The sequence below is a fragment of the Semicossyphus pulcher genome, unplaced genomic scaffold, assembly GCF_022749685.1.
Source record: "Semicossyphus pulcher isolate SPU_LCO1_2020_fin unplaced genomic scaffold, fSemPul1.0.p SCAF_1, whole genome shotgun sequence".
Lineage (NCBI taxonomy): Eukaryota > Metazoa > Chordata > Actinopteri > Labriformes > Labridae > Semicossyphus > Semicossyphus pulcher.
The window spans coordinates 679,577-703,453 of NW_027211603.1; the positions used below are offsets into that span (position 1 = coordinate 679,577).

A 23,877-nucleotide genomic window follows, 5' to 3' on the forward strand; every position below is an offset into this window, starting at 1 on the left:
TATTCAGATGAGCCACTAACGAAAGACAAACCATCCTAACGTGTCTGAGCGACGTGTTGCTCCACTACTGACCTCCAGAAAAGCTTCATGACTGCATTTCAGAGTCTCTGGTCTTTAAGGAAGGTCCAGACACCATCTTTATAAAATATGTTTCCCTTTAGTTGGTGTTTAAAGATGGTTCGAGTTCGAGTTCTTTGTAATTTAAAAAATCAAAGTTGAGATATTAATGACCTTTAAATGATTAGTTAACCAAGCTGTGCGTCCGCTGACCAAACAGAACTTTTCAAAAGGAGAAAACAGACCTTGAAAGAGGCGCCTGACATACACTGTGCATCTGTATCAGAGGCCAAAGCAGGGCGGTGACAAAGTGTTGGACGTGTTGGATTGCTGCAGGAATATGCACAATAATAAAGTCATGATAGCTGCGTGCCAATCCAGCGACCGCAGCCTTCAAAGGCCGTATCTGAAGGCCGACTGCGTCACAGAAGCGCGTCGAAGGCTGTCCCAATTCAAGGCTCCTTCAGATGCGGCCGACAAATGTGTCCTCCGTTTACCTGGGCCGCGAAGGATCCATCAGGGGCCTCCTTCGTGGCCCATCGTATCCCAAGATGCATTGCGCACTAATTCAAAGGAAACAGCAGACTTTTAAACTGAGGAATAAACTTTAAAATGTAAAAGCTTTTGGTTTCAACTCAATCGAGTAAGTAGTGTTACACATGTTTGAGAAAATGAAAAGGCCATCGAAACACATTTTCTTTAAAATAAGAGGTTAAGTTAAGCAACCTTAGTTATGCTAGCTAGTTAGCCCGCTAGCTACCTGTTGCTAGGCGACAGGAGCAGCGTTTGGTGACGCAAGGGTAGACCAGACCGTCTTGTTTCCGTTCGGCTTTAACGTCTACGCAGGCTACAATGGAGCATCCTCCGTGGACCGCCTCCTTCGAAGGCTGCAGCCCGTGGACTGGGACACAGCTTGTGTGTTGTGTATTTAATCATCAAACAGTTAAAGTTGAGGTGAAATGAAAAATGTCATGTTAATCCTTTTAGATCACATCCCCGGTAATATTGTGCATCTATTTGACAATATAGGCCAAAAAAACCCAGAGAATCCATTTCTCCGTATTCTTATATCAGAATCCGATCTTTTTTTCTTCCGGTAAAACTAAATTTAAGGCGTGCTTACGTAAGTTAGCACCAAACTATTTCAACCAATCAATCTGCAACATTTAGCCGCAGAGCACCAAGAACGCTCGCTCAGTTAGCTAGCTGCTGCGCTGTGGAGACGACTGTCTACGCCCACTTCTCAACGATCACATCAAATCCCTCTAATGATATGTCCCGCCTGCACGTCCTGTTTCACTCAGAAATACGTCACGATACGGAAGCTAGATACTCTTGAAATGCCGTTTCAGCTCGACTTTAAAGGAAAGACCTAAAGACGCTAACAGGAGTTCTCAGATGGAATCAGGAATAAGTGGCATGCAAACAACTCCGCCAGGTTTCTGATCATGCAGGTGTATTGTTAATTTGTCACCAATTTGTACCATTCTGCAACAAACAGAACTAACCAGCTGTTTAATAAAGTTTAAATAAAGACCTTTCCTTTGAACCTACAGCACGTCTAAGAGAGCGACCTCACCTACTGAAAGATGCATAATGCAACAGAGCAGATTATTGGCTTTGCTTGTACCTGTTTTGTAGGGTATGGAGCAAATCCCAGCTGACATAAGCAGCTAAAGGACTAGAGTTGTTGCAATGCCGATAATAGAGTCTGTATATTCGCTGAATGTGGAATGACGTATTGACAAGTACGCCAGTCAATGCACTGATCCCATAACATGTTTTTTACCCCCCCGGAAAATCAACATTTCAGTTCAATTATGAAGTGACGAAAGGCAACAACAACAGCGTGATGCTAGCAGAGATTGGAAAGCAAGCAAAATGTTGTCACTGTTTTTCCACACATAATATGTAAGTAAAAAATTAATTTTTCTGTCACACTGGTTTCAGAGAGGTTCTCAAGACTAGGTTTCGGTAACATCTGTAAGGGACACCGCTACATCACTGACTGCTCACATTCACAGGAGCTTCAGAGCCACTTCCTGAATGTTAGCACCGAGAGAGCAGCAGGAAAAACCCACTCACTCCACACAGAAGGGCCCACCCGGCCTGCAGGTCCAAACCCAGAACCTCTTCCTGTGAGGTGACACTGACACCATAACACCGCTGCTGCACCAACACAGTAAGCTAACTCCAGGCCTGTGCTGCTAACCTAACCCCTCAGCTGAACGGTCAAACGACGACCAACACCCTGATATGACCACCAATGGCTCGGGGCTCACTCCCTTTATGAGGCACTCTGGGTAATGAAGCGCTCCTGTGGAGGACCCAGTGGGACTGCCTTCACACGCCGGCCTGAATGCGGCTCTTTAGTAACTCAGGCGTAGGTTATGAGTCGATCATTCCAGCTCGGCAGCTCTTTAAACGCTGCCGGGGTTTTACCCTGCGATGGATGTGCTGCTGAACACTACCAACACAAACACAAAGACCACACATGTAGCATGCATGTTATACCAGCTCATGTATCGTGCACACGCTCAAACTTCAATTGTGTATCTTTTTAAATGTGCAACGGGTCTGACATGGCATGTAATGAATTTTTGTATTTTTAAATGTGGGCATAATTTGTTCATATTTTGGGTCTAAATGACCAAAAGGTACATAAAGTTTTGGAATTCCTCTGGTAGATTCCTTCATCCTGCAGCAGTGAAACAGGCTGTAATGGCTGCAACATAATCCTTGATGGGTCAAAGGTCGTCCACTAAAAGTTCTTGTTGTTTCCACTGACAGGCTCAGATTGTTATTCTAAGTGTGTGACAACATGACAGAAAGGATCCCTACAGAGATAGACCTTTTTGTTACAGAGGAAGATGATTGTTTTAACCACACACAGACGTTACATCGCTCTCTGCAGACACACCAGACTCCATTCATAAAAACAGCGATTTAACCTCACAGAAGCTAGTTTGCTTGTTTGTTGTGACTTTGGAGTTTTTAATGGTTAGCTGAGATCAAACACAATATTTGTGTCACACAAAACAACACAGAAAACCAACTGCTTAAGGCAGATGTGCACAAGCAGCTCCTGTGTTCTGTGAGGTTAAATTACTCCTTTTTTAAATGGAGTCTGGTGTGTTTGCAGAGAGCGATGTAACGTCTGTTTGTGGTTAAAACATCATCTTCCTCTTTAATTAGAGGTCCTATCTGTGTAGGCAGAAGTGATCTACTGCAGAAAGTCTAAAGCTTTTACAATCTAATACTCACTTAGATCCCAACATACAGGTTTATAAATACCGGTCCTGATGGGTAGTATAATCACTGTTCTTATCTAGTTTTACATCTACAGCAATAATAATTAAAGCTTTAATTGGTTTTCCACATAACTGAGCATTATAGTGTATAGAAACAATAGCAACAGAAGCATTATTAAATCCATCTACCGACTTAATCAAATCCTCTCTGACTCGCACGGATCAGTCGACACCTCTGGAAACCGACCGACCGAAGTGTGTGACAACATCACAGAAAGGATCCCTAAGGTGTAGACCTTTTTGTTACAGAGGAAGATGTTGCTTCTGAAACCAAATAGAGGCTTTGCATAGCTTTTGTTGAAGCCACCATACAGTCTACCACTGGCATGATTAGTACAAGTTTAATATATTGTGTTTGAACCCAGCTAACAAATTTCAAACACCGAAGTCACACAGAAACACAAACAAATGAACAGATGGAGGCGGTGGTAGACCAGCAACTCCTGTATTGTGCAGGTTAAAATTCATGTTTTTGTCAATGGAGTCTGGTGTGTTTGCAGAGAGCGATGTAACGTCTGTTTGTGGTTAAAAACAATCATCTTCCTCTGTAACAAAAAGGTCTATCTCTGTAGGGATCCTTTCTGTCATGTTGTCACACACTTCTGAGCCTGTCAGTGGAAACAACAAGAACTTTTAGTGGACGCACTTTAATTTTGCAGACATTACAGCCCTGCATGCCTACTGGCCGAAGCAGTCTAAAGGAGCAATTCCAAAACTTTTTATCCCTGTAAAAATAGGGCCCCAGAATTCCCTTGCTCTTCCTAAAGGCCTCTCAGAAAACCTTTCAGAACACATTCACTGCACTCTCTGACTTGCAGCTGGAGCTTTAATGTGTAAAGAAATCTCAGGGACAAGAAGTTAAATGACTAAATTGACGGCGTCAAGGTCTGATGCTCACTTCAGGTTCTCCTGTAAAAACTGTTTTGCTGAAACAGATATAACATTGGCCAGGAAGACATCCCACATTCCCTGGTTCCAGCTGACCTTGACCATTTTGCACTGTTGCCATGGTAACAAATGAGACGAAGAAAGTGTGCTGCTACTATAAATGCTTTTTCCCTACGCTGAAAGCTGAAGTCAATCATTTATAATCGAGTATACATGCAAACAGCAGCAAAGAAAATGTTTTCTTTTTTTTCCTCTACCTGAAATGGACTCTGGCTGTTGTAGTTCTTCACTTCCTTGTCGGCTCCACGAACGAGCAGCACTCTGGCACAGTTATCCTGGGGAAGGAAAGAGGAAGACAACATGAAAATAAAGCTCAGGAAACGTGTCAAACAAACGCTGAAATCCTTCAGTTCTCCTACTTTGTGGAGCAAACAGGCTGGTTAAAGCTTCCAGTGACATTAGCAGAATTTTCCCAAAAAGCAGGAGAAGTCAGCAGAGGAGGAAGAGATCTAAACATCCCAGCACTGACACAGAAGGAAAAGAACCAGAGAAAATCTACCTTTACCAGGAATGGAGCTTCTCTGGCTGTTAAGTGTGGATCTATTGCTCCACTCAAAGAGAAAGAGGGAGCGAGAGAGATAGATGGAGAGAGACAGAGAGAGAGAAGAACAGAGAGATGGAGAGTGCTGAGGGGTTTGAATCTACTGCACGGATCGCCCACAAAGTGCTCAACCACGCATGTACTGTGCACACACACATGAATATAAATACTTTTTTTAGAGCCACAATAAGCTGTTGAGAGTTGCTCACACAGAAACTGAAACAGGCTGAATGTGTGCAGTGTTGTCAGCGCTGAAATATTCCTGCCATTAGACATTTAACATCGTATTTTAAGACGAGCATGAGTGGGCTATTTTTACCATCTGGAGTGAGGCAATCCCACGACACGGTTTTCCTGCACATTTATAATGGAAATGTGTGACATACATCAGAGCTGGGGGCATTTTAGCATAAGAGCATAATTAGAAGCAGAGCAGAGGAAATAAAAAGCAGAGGGATGAAACGCAACTAAAAAAAGTCAGATCAGGATAATCCAGGAACGTGCGGCTCGGACGACACGGAAACTTCAGCTTCAAATGGATTTCTCTTGTGCTCTTCATGTTGAGTTAGTGTGTGTAGATCACTGGTGGAGAAGATGACAGAGGAGGACTCTCACACACACTCCCGCCAGAAGTTTTTATGCAGCTGGAGTCTGCTTCCATAAAGGCGGGGTGAGGACTCATGCATATTTATGACGTACAGTAAAACAACCTAATAGGAATAATCCAGGTTACATCTCCCCCCTCTGTTTCACACACGTAGCCATCATTATCATCTCCATCGCTTCAGCTCTCCTACGACGAGACTGCAGCTATTCTACATCTTTATTAGCATCAATAAACACAACAAGCAGCATTACAGCCACACGCTGTCTGCCTCTGCAAACCAGTAAAGTTTGCATCCATCAGTGTTTCCCACAGAGAGGGATTTATGTGTATATGTGAAAGATTTGAAAGAATACATTAACCCTGAAACAAAACAGCAGCATAAGTAGGCCTGCATTAAACAGGAGAGGTCGCAGCACAGTCATTTACGGGAGGGATATAAAACCGGAGAGCCTTTCTCTCTCTCTGTGTTTCTCTGCAGATCCTGTGATTGTGAGTAAACCTTCTCTCGACAGCAGAACAAACAGGTACAGAGCGGTCGAGCTGTCAACAGATCGATCGCAGGCAGCCTCTTTCTCTCAGACCGACACAAAAATGACAATAAATCACATTTTATAAAATTCCCTCCACGATGGGACGAAGTGAGGTTGCAACAAGCTTGACCTTTAACCTTTGACCACGGAATTCTAATCAGTTCATCCTTAAGTCCAAGTGGAAGTTTGTGTCACATTTAAAGATGCTCCCTCCGGGCGTAGCTCAGTGCCATGTGTTGGACCACAGACAGAACCTTCCTTTTCACTAACTTCACTGCTCATGTCCTGCTGCCCCAAACCAGAGCACTAGATGAATCCGCCACTGAAAATAGTCCCTGACTGACGCACTATTTCCACTTGTTTTTATTTGCTTTTATAAAAACTACAGCCGTCAGCTTTCGTCGGGAAATACTGAGCGTTTAAAGAAATCAATTTACATTTGTGAGTCATTTTAAAGATTTAAGCTTCCAGTTGGAAACAGCAGGCTCGAGCTGAGAGCTGCAGGCAGGGGGGAGTCAGGAAGAAAGGAGGTAATTATATACTGTTGGTTTTACTCTTTTCATGGGATTGTTGGCAATAAGAACATTTTCATAATGGTATCCAGTAAGGCCCGAGATATTGTTGCTTTTTAACTTAGCGTTTGCATACACCACCGTCTGCGTCATGAACGTAGTTGTTCTCATACTTGTCTCTGCACTACGCGTGTTACTGGAGGATACCTGTAGAGGGCGCACCACAGAGCTCAGGCCGTATGCAGCTACTGTGTGTGCGGGATGTAAACAACAGACATCGGGACACTCGAGGAGGTTACTGTGATGTTAGTTCTGAGATCACGGCAGAAAAAGCTTCTGTGTGTTCGGTGGACAGAACACACAGTCTGCACCATCCTCAGTCCGTCTCTCCAACATGTTCCTCCGTGCACGGACGTAACAGTCCCGGACTTGTTTCCATTCAGTTTTGCAGGTTTCCACGTCCTTGTCTCTGTGCAGTGACACGTCGTACAGATGTGGATAATTGTGGACTCGGTCTATCAGCTTGTCTTCAGAGCTTTCTGCCCTTGTTGTCCCTGCTGCTGTGTCGACCCTGTCACATCCCCTCTGCCTCTACACTGCCCCTACTGCTCATGTGCAGACTGCATCTCACGTACACGTAGCGTTAATCTTTAAGAACATGCACAGCCGACGCTCCAAACAGACGCAGGGAACGCATGGCAGCTATCATGCGCACGTGAACGCGTAGTTAAAAGCCAGAACATCTCTGGTTTAAGACTCTACCCTTTCCCAGCTCCATGCACTGACACAGACATGATCGTCTCCACAACTATTTATGTAATCAACAAACAAAAACAGTGGTCAAAGGTCAACACATACAGAATAATCTCTCCTAAGTGGAAATGAATATCTTCTTTGCTTCAAACACACCAGTGGGCTGTTTGTATTGGGAGCTGTATCTCTCTGCTTAACTGGCCACACTCCTGGAGCAACATGTGAAGGGTCTGAACAAACATGGGCGGAGGGCCGCTGCTGACCTTCAGCCAGAGGGTTCACTGACACGTTCAAGTCAAGTGTCCCTCAAGACGGTTCATTTATTCTGAGTAATTCAACCTCAGGGAAAAGGATGAAGTCATTTTATATATATCTTAAATACTTTCTGACTTCTCTCCTGTAAATGTTGTTACCTGTGTTTGAGATTTTATTACTCAAACAGAAGGAAGAGCTGGGGACTATTTTTAGCGGTGGATTTATACACATTTGGTGCTATAGTGAGGATTGTGGGCAGCAGGGGGTGTTTGTTGGTTAAACTGAATGTTGAATATAGTGTTTTTAATTGACAGTGGAGTTCGACGGCACAGAGGCAGAAGATATACACATAAAGTACAAGTTAGTTTGATCAGTTATTCTTGCTTTGGCCTGGAAATAAGATGTGTTTGATCAGGAGAACAAATCTAGAACAGCACCAGCCTTTAATCTGAACAAATAAGAAAATTAGGAAAACTTGAAGTCCTGTGGAGCCGAAAGAACCATAAATAGAAATGGAAGGATTTAGTTTTCATATATAAATCAGAAAAGTCTTCAATGTAGATTCTCAGATTTTTAAAGTAAACCAAAATTAGGAAGTTTAATTCACACATTAATATCAGAAAGTAGCTATAACCCAAGGCTCTCACAGGGAGCAGTGACATCGCTTCACTATGAACTTTATAGTTAGTTTGAGGATTCTCCAAACTGCAAAACATGAGCATGATAAAAAACTTGCAGGAGAATAAATCATCCCCTGGGAGAACGACCCCGAACACAGGTCAGTATCAAGCTGCAGTTCCTCTGGTGTCCACTCGAGGCTGTCTCCAGCAGTGAGTCAGTCCCCATAGAGCCCCATGTTAAACTTTACAGCAGAAATAAACATGTTTACAGCCTGGTACAAAAAACAGTTTGGGTCTCTATAGCTCATTTCTCTCTTCATGACAACTCACCTGTTTACATTATATTAAGGCTTAAAGTGAGGCATCATTTGGGGCGTGGCCTCTTTGAGTGACAGGTGGGAGCTGCTAGCTGTCTGCTAGGTGTCCCCTCAGCTAACTCAGTCACTGAACGTAACCTCTGTGCCGTGTTTGTGCTGTTGGAGCCTTTTGGAGACAAATAATCTGTTGCTGAGCGCTTTATTGGACGAACAGACCGTCGCTTTGCTTTTCACAACAGATTTGACAGAACTGGCTTAACAAACTCCAAATAGAACCAGTTCAATCCAGTGGCAGTGTGAACTCTCATTCACTTAACACACTTACACACACACATCTGTGCCCCCCCCGCTCACCTGGTTGTATAGTGCACAGATGTGTAGAGCGGTGTTTCCCGAGGCGTTCTGGGCGCTCATGTCCGCACCGTAGAACAGCAGATGCTCCAGGTGCTGCACATGGCCGTGACGGCAGGCCTGCACCCACACACACAGAGAGAGAGAGAGAGAGAGAGAGAGAGAGAGAGCACCGTCAGATAAAGCCATTAACAGTGGATGTACTGGTTGCAGTAACAGGCCTCTAACACTAGATGTCAGTGTGCTGCAGAGGAGATAACATCGCGGTGAGAAGCAGCTGTACCCTCAGTTTGAACTCTGTCATCTAAAGATGGAGGGATAGATGAGTGTGTGCAGAGGGGGGGCTTAAAAAATAAGATAACAACAACGTAAGAGGCAATTATGAGATTATAAGCAGGCTGAGCGGGAAGTTGCTGCTGTTAGGAGCCAATTTTCTCCTGAATGAAACTCATGTCAAAGGTTGTGCTGACACATGACAGTTAGCTGTTGAGTGCAAAAAGGTCTTTCATGTCGGAGCTGTCTGCAGAGAGTGAGAGGTCTCTGAGGGAAGGGCAACATCTCAGATGTCTGCTTTTCACTAAGAGAAGGTTACAGAGAAAAAACACATTTCATCAACTGAGCAGAGGAAGTGAAAAGCAATTTCACAGACGGGAAAAACAACAGGCCGAAAGTATCACATGCTGGATTGTCTTGACTTTCAGGACCTGTTTTACGGTTGTATTATCTCTCCTCAGCAAAGATTGGTCATCATATTTAGATGTGTCATGTATTTTAACGTTTAGTCAGACATGTTTGATAAGCACTGTAACATCCAACATTTATCTGGCTCGTCTCCAATCGACAGAAAGCTTTGTACGCCTGGTTTGTGACCCTGATTGACAGGACATTTGATTGACATAGTGTTGTGACCAAGTCATCCTTGCTCAAGTCCCGAGTAAGTCTCAAGTTATTTGGTTCAAGTCTCAAGTCATTTTTTTCTTGGACAAGTCAAGTGAAGTCGAGTCCTTCATTAAGTCAGGTCACTTTCTTTCCACCTCAGATCCAGCACTCTTACCTGTAGTATCTGGTCTTTATAAAGAGAAAAGACAAGGTGTTAGCAGCCCGTCTAATAATGATATTATTGGCCAGTTTATAACCTGTTCAAATGACATGACAGTGAATTGTATCTGTGTTATCTCGGCACAGACGCAGCCATGATGATGGTCTGCTCTGGGAGCGTATTGAGGAGTAACGAGTACGACTGATGAGGCTTCTCTTTGGGGGCTTTGATGTTGCGTGTTGCCATAGCGAGGAGTTTGACTGACAGCCAGTCATCCAATCATGACAATCATACACCGGGGAGCTTTTTGAGTCGTCTAATCATGATTCCCAGTTAACATACTTGATAGACAGAAACTTGACAACATTGAATTTCATCATTTTACATTTAACAGTAAACATTCAAACTTATGAACGCACGCAAGTCATCCGAGTCATCGTGCCTCAAGTCTCAAGTCATTTATTTTTTGTCAAGTCAAGTTGCATATCATGAAAACAGTGACTCGAGTCGACTCAAGTCCAAGTCACCAAGTCTCAAGTCCACATGTCTGGAGTGACAGTCCCGAACAAAGCGGGCAGTAAAGCAGAGAGAGGCGTAACTATTTGTATCCACCCTGGTGTCTGATAACGTTTTGGCTCCGAATAAAAACAAGAAGATGGTGACGGAAAAAACGAAACATTCTGTCAAAACTACTGGAAGACATTCCTGATACTACAACCACGTTTTTTACACAAACGTATGGTTTATGGTTGTTACAAGGAGAAAATGTTTCAGATTGAATTATTGTGCTTGAATATAGAGGTGATGTGTTTATACATGTTGAATATGGTGGGAAAGCCAGTCCCCTTTTTCTCCAGAGGAGCTGAAGTGAATCACAGAGCCTGGGGACTGAACAGTGAAACGAGAGGATATTCATGGTGTCATTTTAATAACTCTATGATTATTTTATATATATATTTATAGTTCTTTATGTTGTGTAAATGAGTGTTTGAATGAGAACAACCTTGAACTGTGAACCAGCAGCTGCCGTCCTGCCTGACAGCTGATTGTTATCGTGTCTGAATCGGGACAGATGGGGGAGGCAGAGATTTCGCAAGTCGACAGGGAGTGAGATATAAGCAATCTGATAAAACTGATGGCCTGAACACACACACACACGCACACACACACACACACACACACAACAAAGTGTGGGGACGCTCATAGTTTGTCACTGCTGCAGGGCGGCTCTCCTTAAACGACTCTATCTTCTTCAACAGGAAACAGCTGCCAAGTCGGTCGCCCACAGCCGGAGAGGCTGTGTGTGCTTTAGTAATGCTCTCACAATACAAGCTGTTCCAAATAACACACAGCCAAAAAGCCCTCTGTGCTGGTGTGTGTGCACCTGGTGAGGCTGCTGGTGTGTGTTTACCTGGTGAACCTCGTGCCAGCCGTTCTCGTCCTGGCAGCAGACGAAGGCGTGGTGGTTGAGCAGCAGCTCGCAGCAGCCGGGGTCTCCGCCCACCACCACGCAGTGATACAGAGGAGTCAGACCGCGGCTGTCCTTGTAGTCTGGAGAGGCTCCCAACTCCAGCAGGGTCTGAGGGGGGACAGGTGGGTGTGTGAGGAGGGGTCAAAACATACTGAACAGGGGATGTGCGAGTTATTTATCCATGTAGGTCGAATTTGTTGCCCTTTCAGGCTCAGACTCGAAGCAGATGTGTACATGGCAAAATACGTGTGTGCAACTGTAACGCCCGAATTTAGTAAATAAAGTATTTCTGATTCTGAAATGTCAGAATATAAAATTTTAATAATTAATTTAATGTGAGAGACAGATGTAAGAGATAATAAGACTGAAAGTATGTTGACATTGTTGTCCACATCCAAGTTTTAAAGTAAACATAAAGTAAACAATGTGATGTTGTCATTATCAACACAAATGCCCCCGATAAAAATTAGTCGACTAAAAGTTCTTGTTTTTGCCACAGACAGGCTCAGATTGTTATTTTAAGTGTCTATCAAAAAGGTCTGGATCCTTTTCCCAATGTTGTCAAAGAGTGCAAAGCTTTTTTGAAACCAGAAACAGACATGACGTTGCTCTCTTCAAAGCCACCAGACTCCATTGACAAAAGCAGATATTTAATCTTGCAGAATATTGCTGGTTGCTGGTCTACCTCTGCCTCTATTGGTTAGTTATTTTATTCAGTTTGAGTTGAATTCAACAAAACATTCATGCAACAAACAATTAAAGAAAAAAAAACATATCCATCATGGCCGCAGTTGACCAGAAACTCCCACATCCTGCAGGTGAAAATCACTGTTTTTATCAATGGAGTCTGGTGTGTCTGTAGAGAGCGATGTAACGTCTGTGTGTGGTTAAAACAATCATCTTCCTCTGTAACAAAAAGGTCTATCTCTGTAGGGATCCTTTCTGTCATGTTGTCACACACTTAGAATAACAATCTGAGCCTGTCAGTGGAAACAACAAGAACTTTTAGTGGACGACCTTTGACCCATCAAGGATTATGTTGCAGCCTTTACAGCCTGTTTCACTGCTGCAGGATGAACACATCTACTAGAGTGAATCCAAAACTTTTCATACCTATTATCCATCTAGAATCCAAACTATGTAAAATAGGCCCTTGTCTTGTAAAAGTGGAATTCCCTGATTTGTGAGTCACGGTAAAATCGACTCTCTAACTGATGATTTAGAACAATCATCATCATTATCATAATAATTCACCATTTCTTTGGTTCTTTTGTCACAAAGTGCTTTAATCATTCACAAAAGATAAAGTAAAACTGATTTAAATATCAAAGATGTTAGAAGTTTAAAACGATAATTGAAGACAAAGAGCCGTTATTAAAGTGCGTGTTAGAGAGATTTAGAGGATCAAACGGTTTATCTTGTCTTGTCTCCTCTCATCGTCTCAGCATCACATTTGTAGAACAGTCATGCTTTTCTTGTCTCATCGTGCTGTTAAGTCTGTACGCATCAAAACCTGACAACTAAAAACATCACCATGCTGATCTGAGGATTGTCAGGTTTGCCTTGCAGCTTGCAATTTCTAAGAAATCCCTGCACATGTGAGCAGAGAGGAAGAGGAGAGGGGGGTCTTTTACCATGAGCGTGACCTGGTTCTTGGAGCGCGCAGCTTTGTGGAGGGCCGTCATGCCGTCTTTGGCTCTGAAGTCCAGGTGAGCTCCTCCGTTCCTCAGCACTTTGATCACATCCACCACGTTGTCCAGGTGAGCTGCGAACGTCAGCGGGCTCTCTGGAAGACAGGAAACAAGACATAAGCAGAATATGTTTATGGATGTTATTTATCTGTGTTGGAGAAGAGCTGCAGGAGAACACAGATATGTAAATGATGAAAATATATCCAGAAGATTTGCTGTTAATAATTTAAGAGAACAGCTTTTTCTAATAGGAGCAAAAACAAGCTTGTGAACACACCACAGCTTAAACTGATGTAGTTAGCTCCGGTAACATCAGCCTGACACTAAACTCCAGGGACTGATACTCAGGATGTTACGGCACAGTTTGTTTTCTTTGGTAATAACCACCCGGGACAGTCTGCCTGCATTCTGCTCTGTTATAATTCACACAGCACAGAGTGTTTCATAAAGCAACATCTCCGAGTAAACTTTTCCTCATTTGTGTGTTTGTTTCTCAGGTGGAAATCAGCATCAGTTCTGTCGCAGGAAGTACAAGACAGACACCAGATGAAGTGGGTGTTGTGGATCACCCAGGATGCTCTGACAGGTTAGCTCTCTTTACAAAAGACACATCATGTAACCGTCCAAAACAAAACACAACAAAACCTGTGCTGACATTTATCTCGTCTTTCTGTCACAGAGGATTGATCGCTTCTTTGTTGCTCTCTTGCTTACTTTTCATTATTTTAGCCTACCTTGGTGTGGTTATTTGAAAAATCTATAAAGAAATTTCTGCCTTTTGTCAGTAGTTTGCACCAATGGATGTCATTTGTTGGAAGTTGTAATGCAATGCCTAACACGAGGAGCAAAGGGAGAGATTATAGATCGTTTTTAAGAAGAGGATGTAGCCTTGCCAATGTGAGATTGGCTTTAACTTGCATTCTCTCTAATGTCCAGCAGGGGGCGACTCCACTGGTTGCAAGAAGAAGTCGGATTGTTTGAAACCAGATAGGAAAATGCTCCTCCTCCTCTCCTGATTTATTCCCTCAGTAAACATGTTCCTAATGAGTTTATGGTCTCAGTCTGTAGTTTCAAGTCTTCTTCAGCACAGCATCCCATTTAGAGTGTTCCTTGCTCAGAAGGTCTTATAAATGCTCCAAATACTCGGCCAATCAGAAATGTTCAGCATTGAAAGGATCACCCCCAAAGTCACAGCCCTTTTTGAAGGTACTAGCCCCGTAGCAGGGACTTTGGGGGGGTAAAATAGACCCTGGTCCCTGCAGTGGAAACACACTGAACACCTCCAAAGTTCCCTCTTCCCTGGGGAAAGTTCCTGCGGGGGAAAAGCAGCTTCCCTGAGCTGGCTGTGTGCCAACAGGAGCAGCAGGGAGAAGAGGAGTGTTTATATTTTCTTTTGTTAATCACATGGAGAGCTTTTCCTGGACAGCTGAAATCAATAGCCGGTAAGAGCCGAGTAACAAGAGTCCAACCTGCAGGGACGCCTCTCCCCATCAGCAATAAGGCGTTCATTTAACAATAGCTCTCAGAGCCCATTAAAACAAGCTCAATCCTCTGCTTAATAACCCTCCTCCTCTCAGCTCCACCTGCGTTTGCCTCAATAGACCTGTTTTTTCTTTTTCCTGGCCAATCTCTGTCCACTCAATACTGGCTGTGTTAAGAGCTCCTGCACCGCTGAGATACCCTCCACATATTCATTAAATGCTCATAAATAAACATGATAGTCACCTTTAATGCTGAGGTGAACCAGCGCTGAGTATCAAATGATTGTAATGGGCTTTTAATAACAGGCTGCTGTCGATGATTGCTCAAAGTTTTTCTGAAATCTGTGAACGTAATCCTTCTCCCCGCGCAGAGGGAGCGCTGCTGTGCTGAAGAGATCCTCTTCAGACAGGACGATGTCTTTTGAACTTTTAGAAGACGGAACAGCTTGGTGTGTTTATCACTGAGGGCTCTTCATAAGCGCCTGATTATTTTCACAATCTATCAGCACGGCTCTGAACTCCACTCCCTCCTCATCCTCCCTGCAGGCCCTGAGAGCTTCCTGTCAATACTATGGATCGCTAACTCTTGTTCCCTGTGAGCATGATACTCATCCAGAAGCCAATAAGACTGACAGCAGGGCCGAGGGCGGGGTGAGGAGGGGAAACTGAGCGATTTGATATTACATGCTCTCCACCTGTAGGCTTGAAGGATGGGTTTATAACACTGACTGTGTGTAAGAAGAAGATGAAGCCTCTGGTTTAAAATGTGAAACTGATGCAGTTAGTTTCAAGTCTTCTTCAATACAGCATGAAGTTCAGTCAGTGGTCCTATCCAGAGGCAAATACAGGACTGTGCAGGGTATGCTTCATGGCGGGGCTAACGATGATTGACAAGTTGATGCCATTGCAACATCACGAGGATAGAGACTTCAGATGAGTATCTTTGTGCAAATATGGTCACTGCTGATGAAAAAAACAAAACAAGATGGCAACGACCAAAATGCTAAATGTGAGGCTTTAACAGGTGTTCAAGTTGATTCCTGTGTGATACAAATAGAATTGTGAGTTGAATTGTGAAAATGAGTTACGTAATGTTTGTATATTAGTTACATCAGTAGTACCTAAGTTATGCAACAAGCACACATATGCTAAAATCTGTTTCCTTCCTAAAAGTTGTTTTTGCGCATCAACAAAACACTGCAAACTTAACTGCTTTATTTTGAAAGTCTCACAGGATGTTCTGCATGTGCAAACCATAGACCTATAAAAAGATGGCCGACATGACAGCTCCCTAAAAGTGAAGCCAAACCCTCTCTATCGCCCCCTGCTGACTGGCTGCAGTATAGCTCATAAAGCCCGCCTCCTCCATGTTAACAGATGGGACATGAGTCAAACTATAAAATCAAAATACACGTCAAAAACATTTTTCTCAAACATGGTTTCTGTCATTATAGTTAGTTATTATCGTGCTGATTTATGTCCAAGTGTTCATTTTTCTGACAAGTTTACTGTCTGACTAAGTTATTTGATGCTATAAAAAGGATGATTGACAGCTCTGTGGACAAATGGGGCTCCTGCAGCGTTCTGTTCCCGAGTAGCAGAGTAGAGGAGGAACGGCGAGAGGAGACGTAACTAACACTAACACTACAGTCATTGAACTTTCCATCAGCGTGAATATCTGCTTCAGATCGACACGAGAAGCTGTTCTGCTGCAGACTGAGCCCACCTGAGGGCTCCAAGGGCGGGGCTTCAATACTGCGGCTCCACCAGCCGATCTGTACCGCACACACTCAGATACAGATGAGCAAGATGGCAGCGCCCGCTCGGGGGGGATTAGACTACACTTCAGTACAACGTGAGGAGGTGGAGATACGTCGTCCATCTTTATATACAGTCATTGGGGCAAACTGACGCTAAAGGGATACCTCGGAGCTAAGGGCCACGGACCAAGCTGGCAGTAAGACCAGTATGTTGCTTTTACAACTGTGGAAAATAACAGTTTTTCTATGTGCTCAGAATATTATGTTAGTGCAGTCACTTGGTCTATCCACCTGCTGTTAAGAAAGATGCACGAGTTCCTCCTCTGTTACCCGTAAAGCTGTATAACATTATCCGATATTTACAACAAGCACAAGCTAACTGAAGTCAAGTGCAGAGTGTTTGTGCACGTTTGGAGATCGTGTTTCATCACTCCTGCCAGGTTGCTGTTTCCCCAGACGCAGGACTCTCAGGCCTTCAGGTGTGTCTGTGCGGTCATATATCTACAATCGTGGCCCAGCGGTGCATGAAACACCTGCTCACTCTGCCTTTTGGAACATTTGTAAGCCATGTTGGGAACACATTGATATTAGGACACAGCTCATTACTCCGGGCTCTGGCTGGCCCACAGTGAGGTTGTGTGCAAAGATATAGAAGTGTTTGGCTACGATAACCCGGCAGGCTGACTGAGCACACACAGGTTCCTCTCAGGAATGGCTGGTACACACTCTCGTGTTCACACCTGGAAGATACTCAGTGCAAACATAATCCTGCACTGCTTCCTGGAGGGCAACATGCTCCGCTCCAGCAGCTGCTGGATGTGGTATCTTTCTGAACGTCAGCGTATCAGCGGTATTTACCGGGGTGTTTTACTGTTGGCAATAACCCACATAAGATATCTCAGTTACAGCACAGTTTAGCATCACAGCTCCACCAACCAGGGCTCAGACTCGAACAGGCTGCTGGCTCCCTGTGTGTTATCTTTACGGTTAATGTTAAACTTTTACATGTTTGGTATCAGAGCTTGATTAAAGCGTCAGTATAAGTTTCAAAATGTCAGCCTATTAACCCCAAAAACTCATTAAAAGTAGACCGCCGGGCCTACACTGGTACTTCTGCTTGTCTTTACGTGGAGTATTTGAAATACTTGCAGGTCAGAAGACAATAAGAATAAAAACAAGTATTGAAATTGTGTCATACATTTAAAAAATACATAAATCAAATATGTTTTTGCCAAATTTAACTCAATAACGAAACATGTTGAAGCTCCGATAAAGCCAACGAGGGAGTGGGCAAAAGCTGCAGTTCCTCTGGTGTCCACTTGAGGCTGCCTCCAGCAGTGAGTCAGTCCCCATAGAGCCCCATGTTAAACTTTACAGCAGAAATAAACATGTTTACAGCCTGGTACAAAAAACAGTTTGGGTCTCTATAGCTCATTTCTCTCTTCATGACAACTGTACGGGGAGAATCTTTATACAGCTCACCTGTTTACATTATATTAAGGCTTACAGTGATGCAGCATTAGGGGCGTGGCCTCTTTGAGTGACAGCTGGGAGCTGCTAGCTGTCTGCTAGGTGTCCCCTCAGCTACCTCAGTCACTGAACGTAACCTCTGGGCCGTGTTTGTGCTGTTGGAGCCTTCTGGAGATTTGTTCATGTAAATATCAGACAGATAATCTGTGTGTGCGCTTTATTGGACGAACAGACCGTCCAACACGTCTCACACACTGTTCTTACACTCAGTCACATTATACTGTTGTTTATTGATATGTTAGCACTGATTAGGTGACTCTTTTATGTGTGGCAGCATTTGAGTCAAAGAAGAGCAGAGACAACTGGAGCTAGTGATGAGAAGAAATGAAGAAGACAATTTGTACAAATGTACATGCTCATGTTTTGGATGTCACATGTGCCACTGATATGAAGTGTTAAGTCTGAAGTATTGGTCTGATTGACAGTGTTTGTGCAGCCTTACCACCAGTGTCGCTGTCCTGGTAGTTTGGATCGAAGCCTCTCTCCAACATCTTGGACACTTTGTCCACCTGATTGTGCTGAATGAGGTCCATGAACTTCCTCAGATTGGCCTGCAAAAACCAGAGCAGAGTGAGAGCTATTACAGAGAGAAGAAAGAACAAATGGTGGTGGGTGTGAGAGAGAGAGAAAGGCAGGTTCAGAGCTGTAAAAAGACTGAAATAGAAGTAGAGATAGAGAAAGGTGTAGAGGGTCAAACATTACTGAGGGTGAAAAGCGGAAGTATTTAGGAATAAAGTGTGAAACTGAGGGCGAGTCACCGGTAAAGATGGAGGAATTTAAGGCTGAATAAAAGGCGAGCGAAAGCAGGAAGCACAGGAGCAGATGACAGGATTCACAGTGTGGCCATTGTTGGGAGGAAAGCTGCTTCTTTCTGTTCTGTTCCTGTCTGCTTTCTTTCCAGGCCGCACGATAAAAATAGATAAGAGAGCAGCTCCCCGAAGGAGAGCAGAAAATGAGGAGAGAAGAATGAGATGGCAGAAGAAGGAAGAGACAATGGGAAACAATAAAAGAATCGAGTGAGAGGAAAGACACAGGAATAAATGAGGAGGAGAGAATAGAAAGGGACACGAGGTGGGAGGAGAGTAAAAGGCAGGGGTGTCCTGATCACATCGTGCTGCCCCCGATCCTGATCCAGATCCAAGTGTTACGTTGAGGATCAGCCAACAGAGAGAGAAGGAGATGTTTTACCTTCTCCTACAGCGAACACGGATAACATGAAGACTTTTATTTTCCCTTTTGGCATCATTTCTCGACGCTATCTTCTACGTTATTGTTTTAATGTGCAGTTAAAGTGTGAAGAGCACGAAAGTCCACTTAAATTCAAGGGCCTTGAAGGGTCGAACAAACACCGGCCTGTCATCCAACATTTCTCAAGGCATAATCTCAAGAGTAGCTGTTAGCATACACATGCAACATAAGCTGAGAGGCCGCTGTCTGTTCTCTACAGGTGATGTCTCTGCAGCCTCAGCGAGTGCCCTCTTACTACAGAACTGAACTCCACACATGACACAAACGTTGGGCGTTAACAGTCACATAGCTGTCATGTGACTTTATTATGTCACAGCTCCAGCCCAGTCTACAGTGTTGTTGTTATGGCCACCTGGCTCATCTCCACACCTGTAAACAATCTACTCATCGACTCACAGCTCCTTCCGTTCGTCGCTAGATTCTTAGCCGCTCAGTGTTTAGTAAACTTGAGTTTTTATTCCTTCTCTTTTCTCGTGTCACCTTTAAATCATTCCCTCCTTTGCCTAGATTTCCAGATTTCCCCCACTCCACAGCCTGCCTGCCCCTCGCCATCACCTGCTCTCACCCTAAAGTCCTCTTTTTTCCAACTATAGGTGTGTCCATGTCGACATCAGGGTCCAAACTAACACAAACACTTGACCTATAATTGGATAGTCTGAACATAACCACATCGGATTTAAACCAATATCAGAGAATTAAATTGAAACATAAAGTCAATATTTTGAATATGGATTGACAATATTTTAAATGCTTTTAAACGCTTATTATTATTACATAAGCACCCTGAATGACACCGTGAGAACATTAACTACAGTGTGGACTTTAGTTTCCAGTGTTTTAAGTTACATTACGTCCTTTGGTTAAATAAAGACTCTTATTTTGAAAGTCTAACTTGAAGTTGCTTATTTACTATTTCCGTATTGATCCGATTGTAATACGTCTCCCTGTTTAATGACTCGGCTGCATGGATAATTATTATCTCAAAATTGTCATCATAACTCCGCCCCAGTCGTCGGTTAACTCGGCCGACTTCTGATCCACTTTGTTCAGGATGATCGCCGTGTCTCTGTGGCTGTGAGTGACAGCAGGCCTCAGTCATGAGGGGTACTCTCTGTGTGGTGCCGTCTGCTGCTGGGAACATTATTGGCTTTAAAATTCGAGACCCCGAATATAAGAAGATCCCACTTTTTCAGCTGTCAAGGAACAAAAAAACATCTTTTTATTCTCCTTTTAGAGCATCTTTAACTACTTAAATGTATTAGCTTGATATTTAATGTCCTTGCTTTATAATTGTCAAAAATAAAACCTCTGCATACTTGAATAAAACGCGATGGTGACGTCTTACGTCATAAAAAATGATTAATAAAACCAGGCGAGTGTGGCCAAAGATATGGAGCTGTGTACATGTCAGCCATGATGAGTCACTGTCAGTGTAATACCTGGAAATGTCAGGGGTTCATGTACGCGACCTGTGTTTTCAGGCAATGTTGTGTTTAATGTAGCCGATATGTGTGTGTGTGTGTGTGTGTGTGTGTGTGTCTGCAGGCCAGGTGAATCACAGTCTGGAGGATGGTTTTCCCGTCCCTCTACCTCTCTCTCTCTCTCTTTCCTGAACAGGTTGTGATGCTGGCGACTGATTGGCTCTCTCAGTGTGAGCCCCAGCCAACCACAGAGCAGCAGACTGCACGGCAAACAGGATTAAATCCAAAACGCTGGGTCAGGCCAAGAAATGAGGACAGGAGTGACACAGTATTGGGAGTAGAAGTCTGTCACAGAAGAGACGCATTTTGTGACTCATGATTCCTGCACAGTGTAAACATGTCTGAGCGTGCACGCGCCACATTTACAATATTTACGTCTTTGCCTTTTTTATTTCTCATTACATTTCACCGCCGTCCTCTCCTGTCCTCCTGTCCTCTTTCCTTCCCTCAGATGCAGAATGAGAGCAGCTGTCAGACAGTTTCCTGGTGTGCTGCTAACAGAGAGCTGCCACAGACACTTATGCTTTGGCAGCACGACAGGATTACAGTAGCTATGGGACGGCATCCCAGAGCCAGCCTTACACAACCATGAGGAGGCTAAAAAATCTTCAATTTACTGTAGAGATTTATTCAATTCATGTGGGATGGGAGAGATAAAGGACGGGAGGGGCCTGACTGTCGAGGCTGGCAGGAAAAGAGAGAGTCGCTCTGAGCAGAAGACAGACTCACAGATTGTCTGTTGTCGCCACAGAGGAACAGAAAAGCTCCAAATAAGCTCAAAATGTGCAGGTACACGGAGTCTGAGAGACGTGGACGACGTGTTATTAAACTAGTGGTTAAACTACACCTTTCAGCAGCTTGCTGGTACATGAACCACATTTATATTAACAGTGTGATTCAAGTAGTTTTGTGTAAACTAATACAAACTACAGACTATCTGGGGCCTTAAAATGACGGGACTGTTTTTACCATTGCTTCTGCACTGTAACTGAACAATCTTTGACCGAGTCCGTCCCTCCGTTTCCTTTAGAACGACCCCTGTGATGCATGACCCCTGTGATGCATGACCCCTGTGATGCATGCACAGGTTAGGTTTCAGTTGTAGTCAGATTATGAAAAACATCCCTATAAATATTACACTTGCAAAATATTTGGCAACACATTTTAATGTTTGAGTCTACATTTTTTTAATTTAACTTTAATACATTAAAGATTTAAACCAATATATATTAGTGCAGAGGTCAGCACTGTCACCTCACAGCTAGAAGGTTCCTGGTTCGAATCCCGGTTCAGACGTAGTGGGCCTTTCTGTGTGGAGTCTGCATGTTCTCCCTGTGCATGTGTGGGTTCCCTCCGGGTACTCCGGCTTCCCCCCACAGTCTAAACACATGCTCGTTAGGTTCACTGGTGACTCTAAATTGCCCGTAGGTGTGAATGTGAGCGTGAAAGGTTTTGTGTCTTTGTGTGTCAGCCCTGTGATTGACAGGTGACCTGTCCGAGTGTAACCCCGCCTCTCACCCAATGACAGCTGGGATGGGCTCCAGCCCCCCGCGACCCTGAACAGGATAAGATGTAAAGAGAATGGATGGATGGATGTCAGGTTACAGCAGCAGTGTTGGGAAAGCTACTTTTTGTATTAGTTGAACAGCTGTAGAGCTACCAGAGGGAGGACTGTAGAGAAGTATCTAAACAAAACTCGGTCAAACTACTTTGTAAAAAATGATTAAATTGACGATGTACGTAAAAAAGACGCAAAACGTCCCTGCTTACACAGCTCACACACGAACAGAACAAATAGCTGTTATTCATGGGGTGTGTGACTGTGTACAGCGTGCATCACGTTAACCAGGTAGCTTTTAAATACCCAACAACAACAACAACAACAACAACAACAACAACAACAACAACTCTTTGTTAATAAATAAACACAATGAAAACCTATGAAAGATTGACACACAATACTTTTAACGTTGCAAAAGATTAAAAAGCCAAATATGTTTTCCACATCGGCTCCACTTCCTGGAGAACACCTGAGACCTCAACCTGTCCTCATTAAAACCATCCCATCTGGGCTTTTCACGACGAAAACAGCTGCCAAGAATTATATTTCTTTTTGTTCATAAAATTAGATTTTGTGTTACCTGAATACAACTACAGCGGGGTGAAATAATGTCCACCTTCCTTTCCTTTTAAAGCCCGAGATTGTTTGCAGATTCAGAAGTTAAATACAAAATATAGTTGAACTAACAGCAATCTACAGCAACATGTAGTTAAATCACTGGTTTAATTACTTGTTGTTCACTACTCTGAAACATGAGTCATAGATATTGATTAACGTGTTTATTAAGAGCAAAAAAGGAAGTTGTTGCATGCTGTGCTGCCAGTGTTCCTGATAGGTGCAGTGCCCCCACCTGGACTCCTTCTTTAAGGCAGATGTTTGTATCCAAAATTAAGGATGACATTAACTGTAATTGGGACTTTGCAAAGCTCTTAGCTGTTAAAGGACCCCCCCCAACACTGCAGGTGAGCTACGCTGTGAGCTGGATGGAGTGTCTGTCACACAGCGTGTGGGGACTTTTCCTTTGTGTAAATGTTGTTGTGTTTGGACGACACCTTTGGCGTGAACCAGTCACACTGTGGACTTTTCACACTGCTCCTCCCTGAGGCCAGTCCACAGTCACGCTGAGGTGGGCGGTGCTGTGACATCTTTTCTCCAGTTTCTTTGTCACTTCGGCTGCTCACGCTAGTTTCCTGTTGGTCTCCTCGCTCGCAATGTTCCCTGATATTTCAGAACACAGAGGAAGAAAGGCAGAGACCACAGCTGACCAGCGACAGGAGAGTGAATCAGCAGCCTTTGGCCTCTTTCTGAAGGCTTTCACAACATCCTCCGGTGAGACACGATGAGGTTTCTGCTTCATGTTTACAGATTCTTTTCATTGTGTTGTTACTGTGCTGGTAAAATATCCTTCATCATTTCATGTGCACAAAGGAAATGATGCTCGCCGTTTGTTTGAGTGCCAAGATCCAGTTGGAATAAACATTTCTCGATGATGCGGTGTTGATTGCCACATTTGCATAACTGCTTCCTGCTTGTGGGCCAAACTGGCTCTTGAGATTCTGTAATAAATCATCTGAGTCTCAGAGAGCCCTGGTGCTTCGAGGAGCATCAGACACTGGCCACACATCAGGCTCACACTTAAATGTAGAGGTGCAGATCTTACCTTTGTGTGAAGTTTGGCGATCTGTTTCTCGTCCACATTGGGCTGTCTGTACACTCGGCTCTTGTAGCGGAACTGTTGAGAGAAACACAAATTATTTATAATCAGAAAAGGTCCAACAAACAACAATGATTCTATTCAAGAAGAAACATTTTG

At 43.7% G+C, this 23,877-nt stretch overlaps 1 protein-coding gene across 1 annotated transcript in view; it reads right to left on the reverse strand.

Moving 5' to 3' along the window:
- shank2b (SH3 and multiple ankyrin repeat domains 2b) overlaps positions 1–23,877 on the reverse strand; it is a 227,999-nt gene that overhangs the window by 130,396 nt on the left and 73,726 nt on the right. Inside the window, exons 4-9 of the mRNA XM_069664439.1 lie at positions 23,725–23,796; positions 18,217–18,325; positions 12,947–13,098; positions 11,253–11,420; positions 8,806–8,922; positions 4,514–4,591 (exon numbers count right to left, since the gene is read on the reverse strand). Coding sequence (XP_069520540.1) covers positions 4,514–4,591; positions 8,806–8,922; positions 11,253–11,420; positions 12,947–13,098; positions 18,217–18,325; positions 23,725–23,796 — 696 coding nt within the window. The remainder of the gene's footprint in view (positions 1–4,513; positions 4,592–8,805; positions 8,923–11,252; positions 11,421–12,946; positions 13,099–18,216; positions 18,326–23,724; positions 23,797–23,877) is intronic.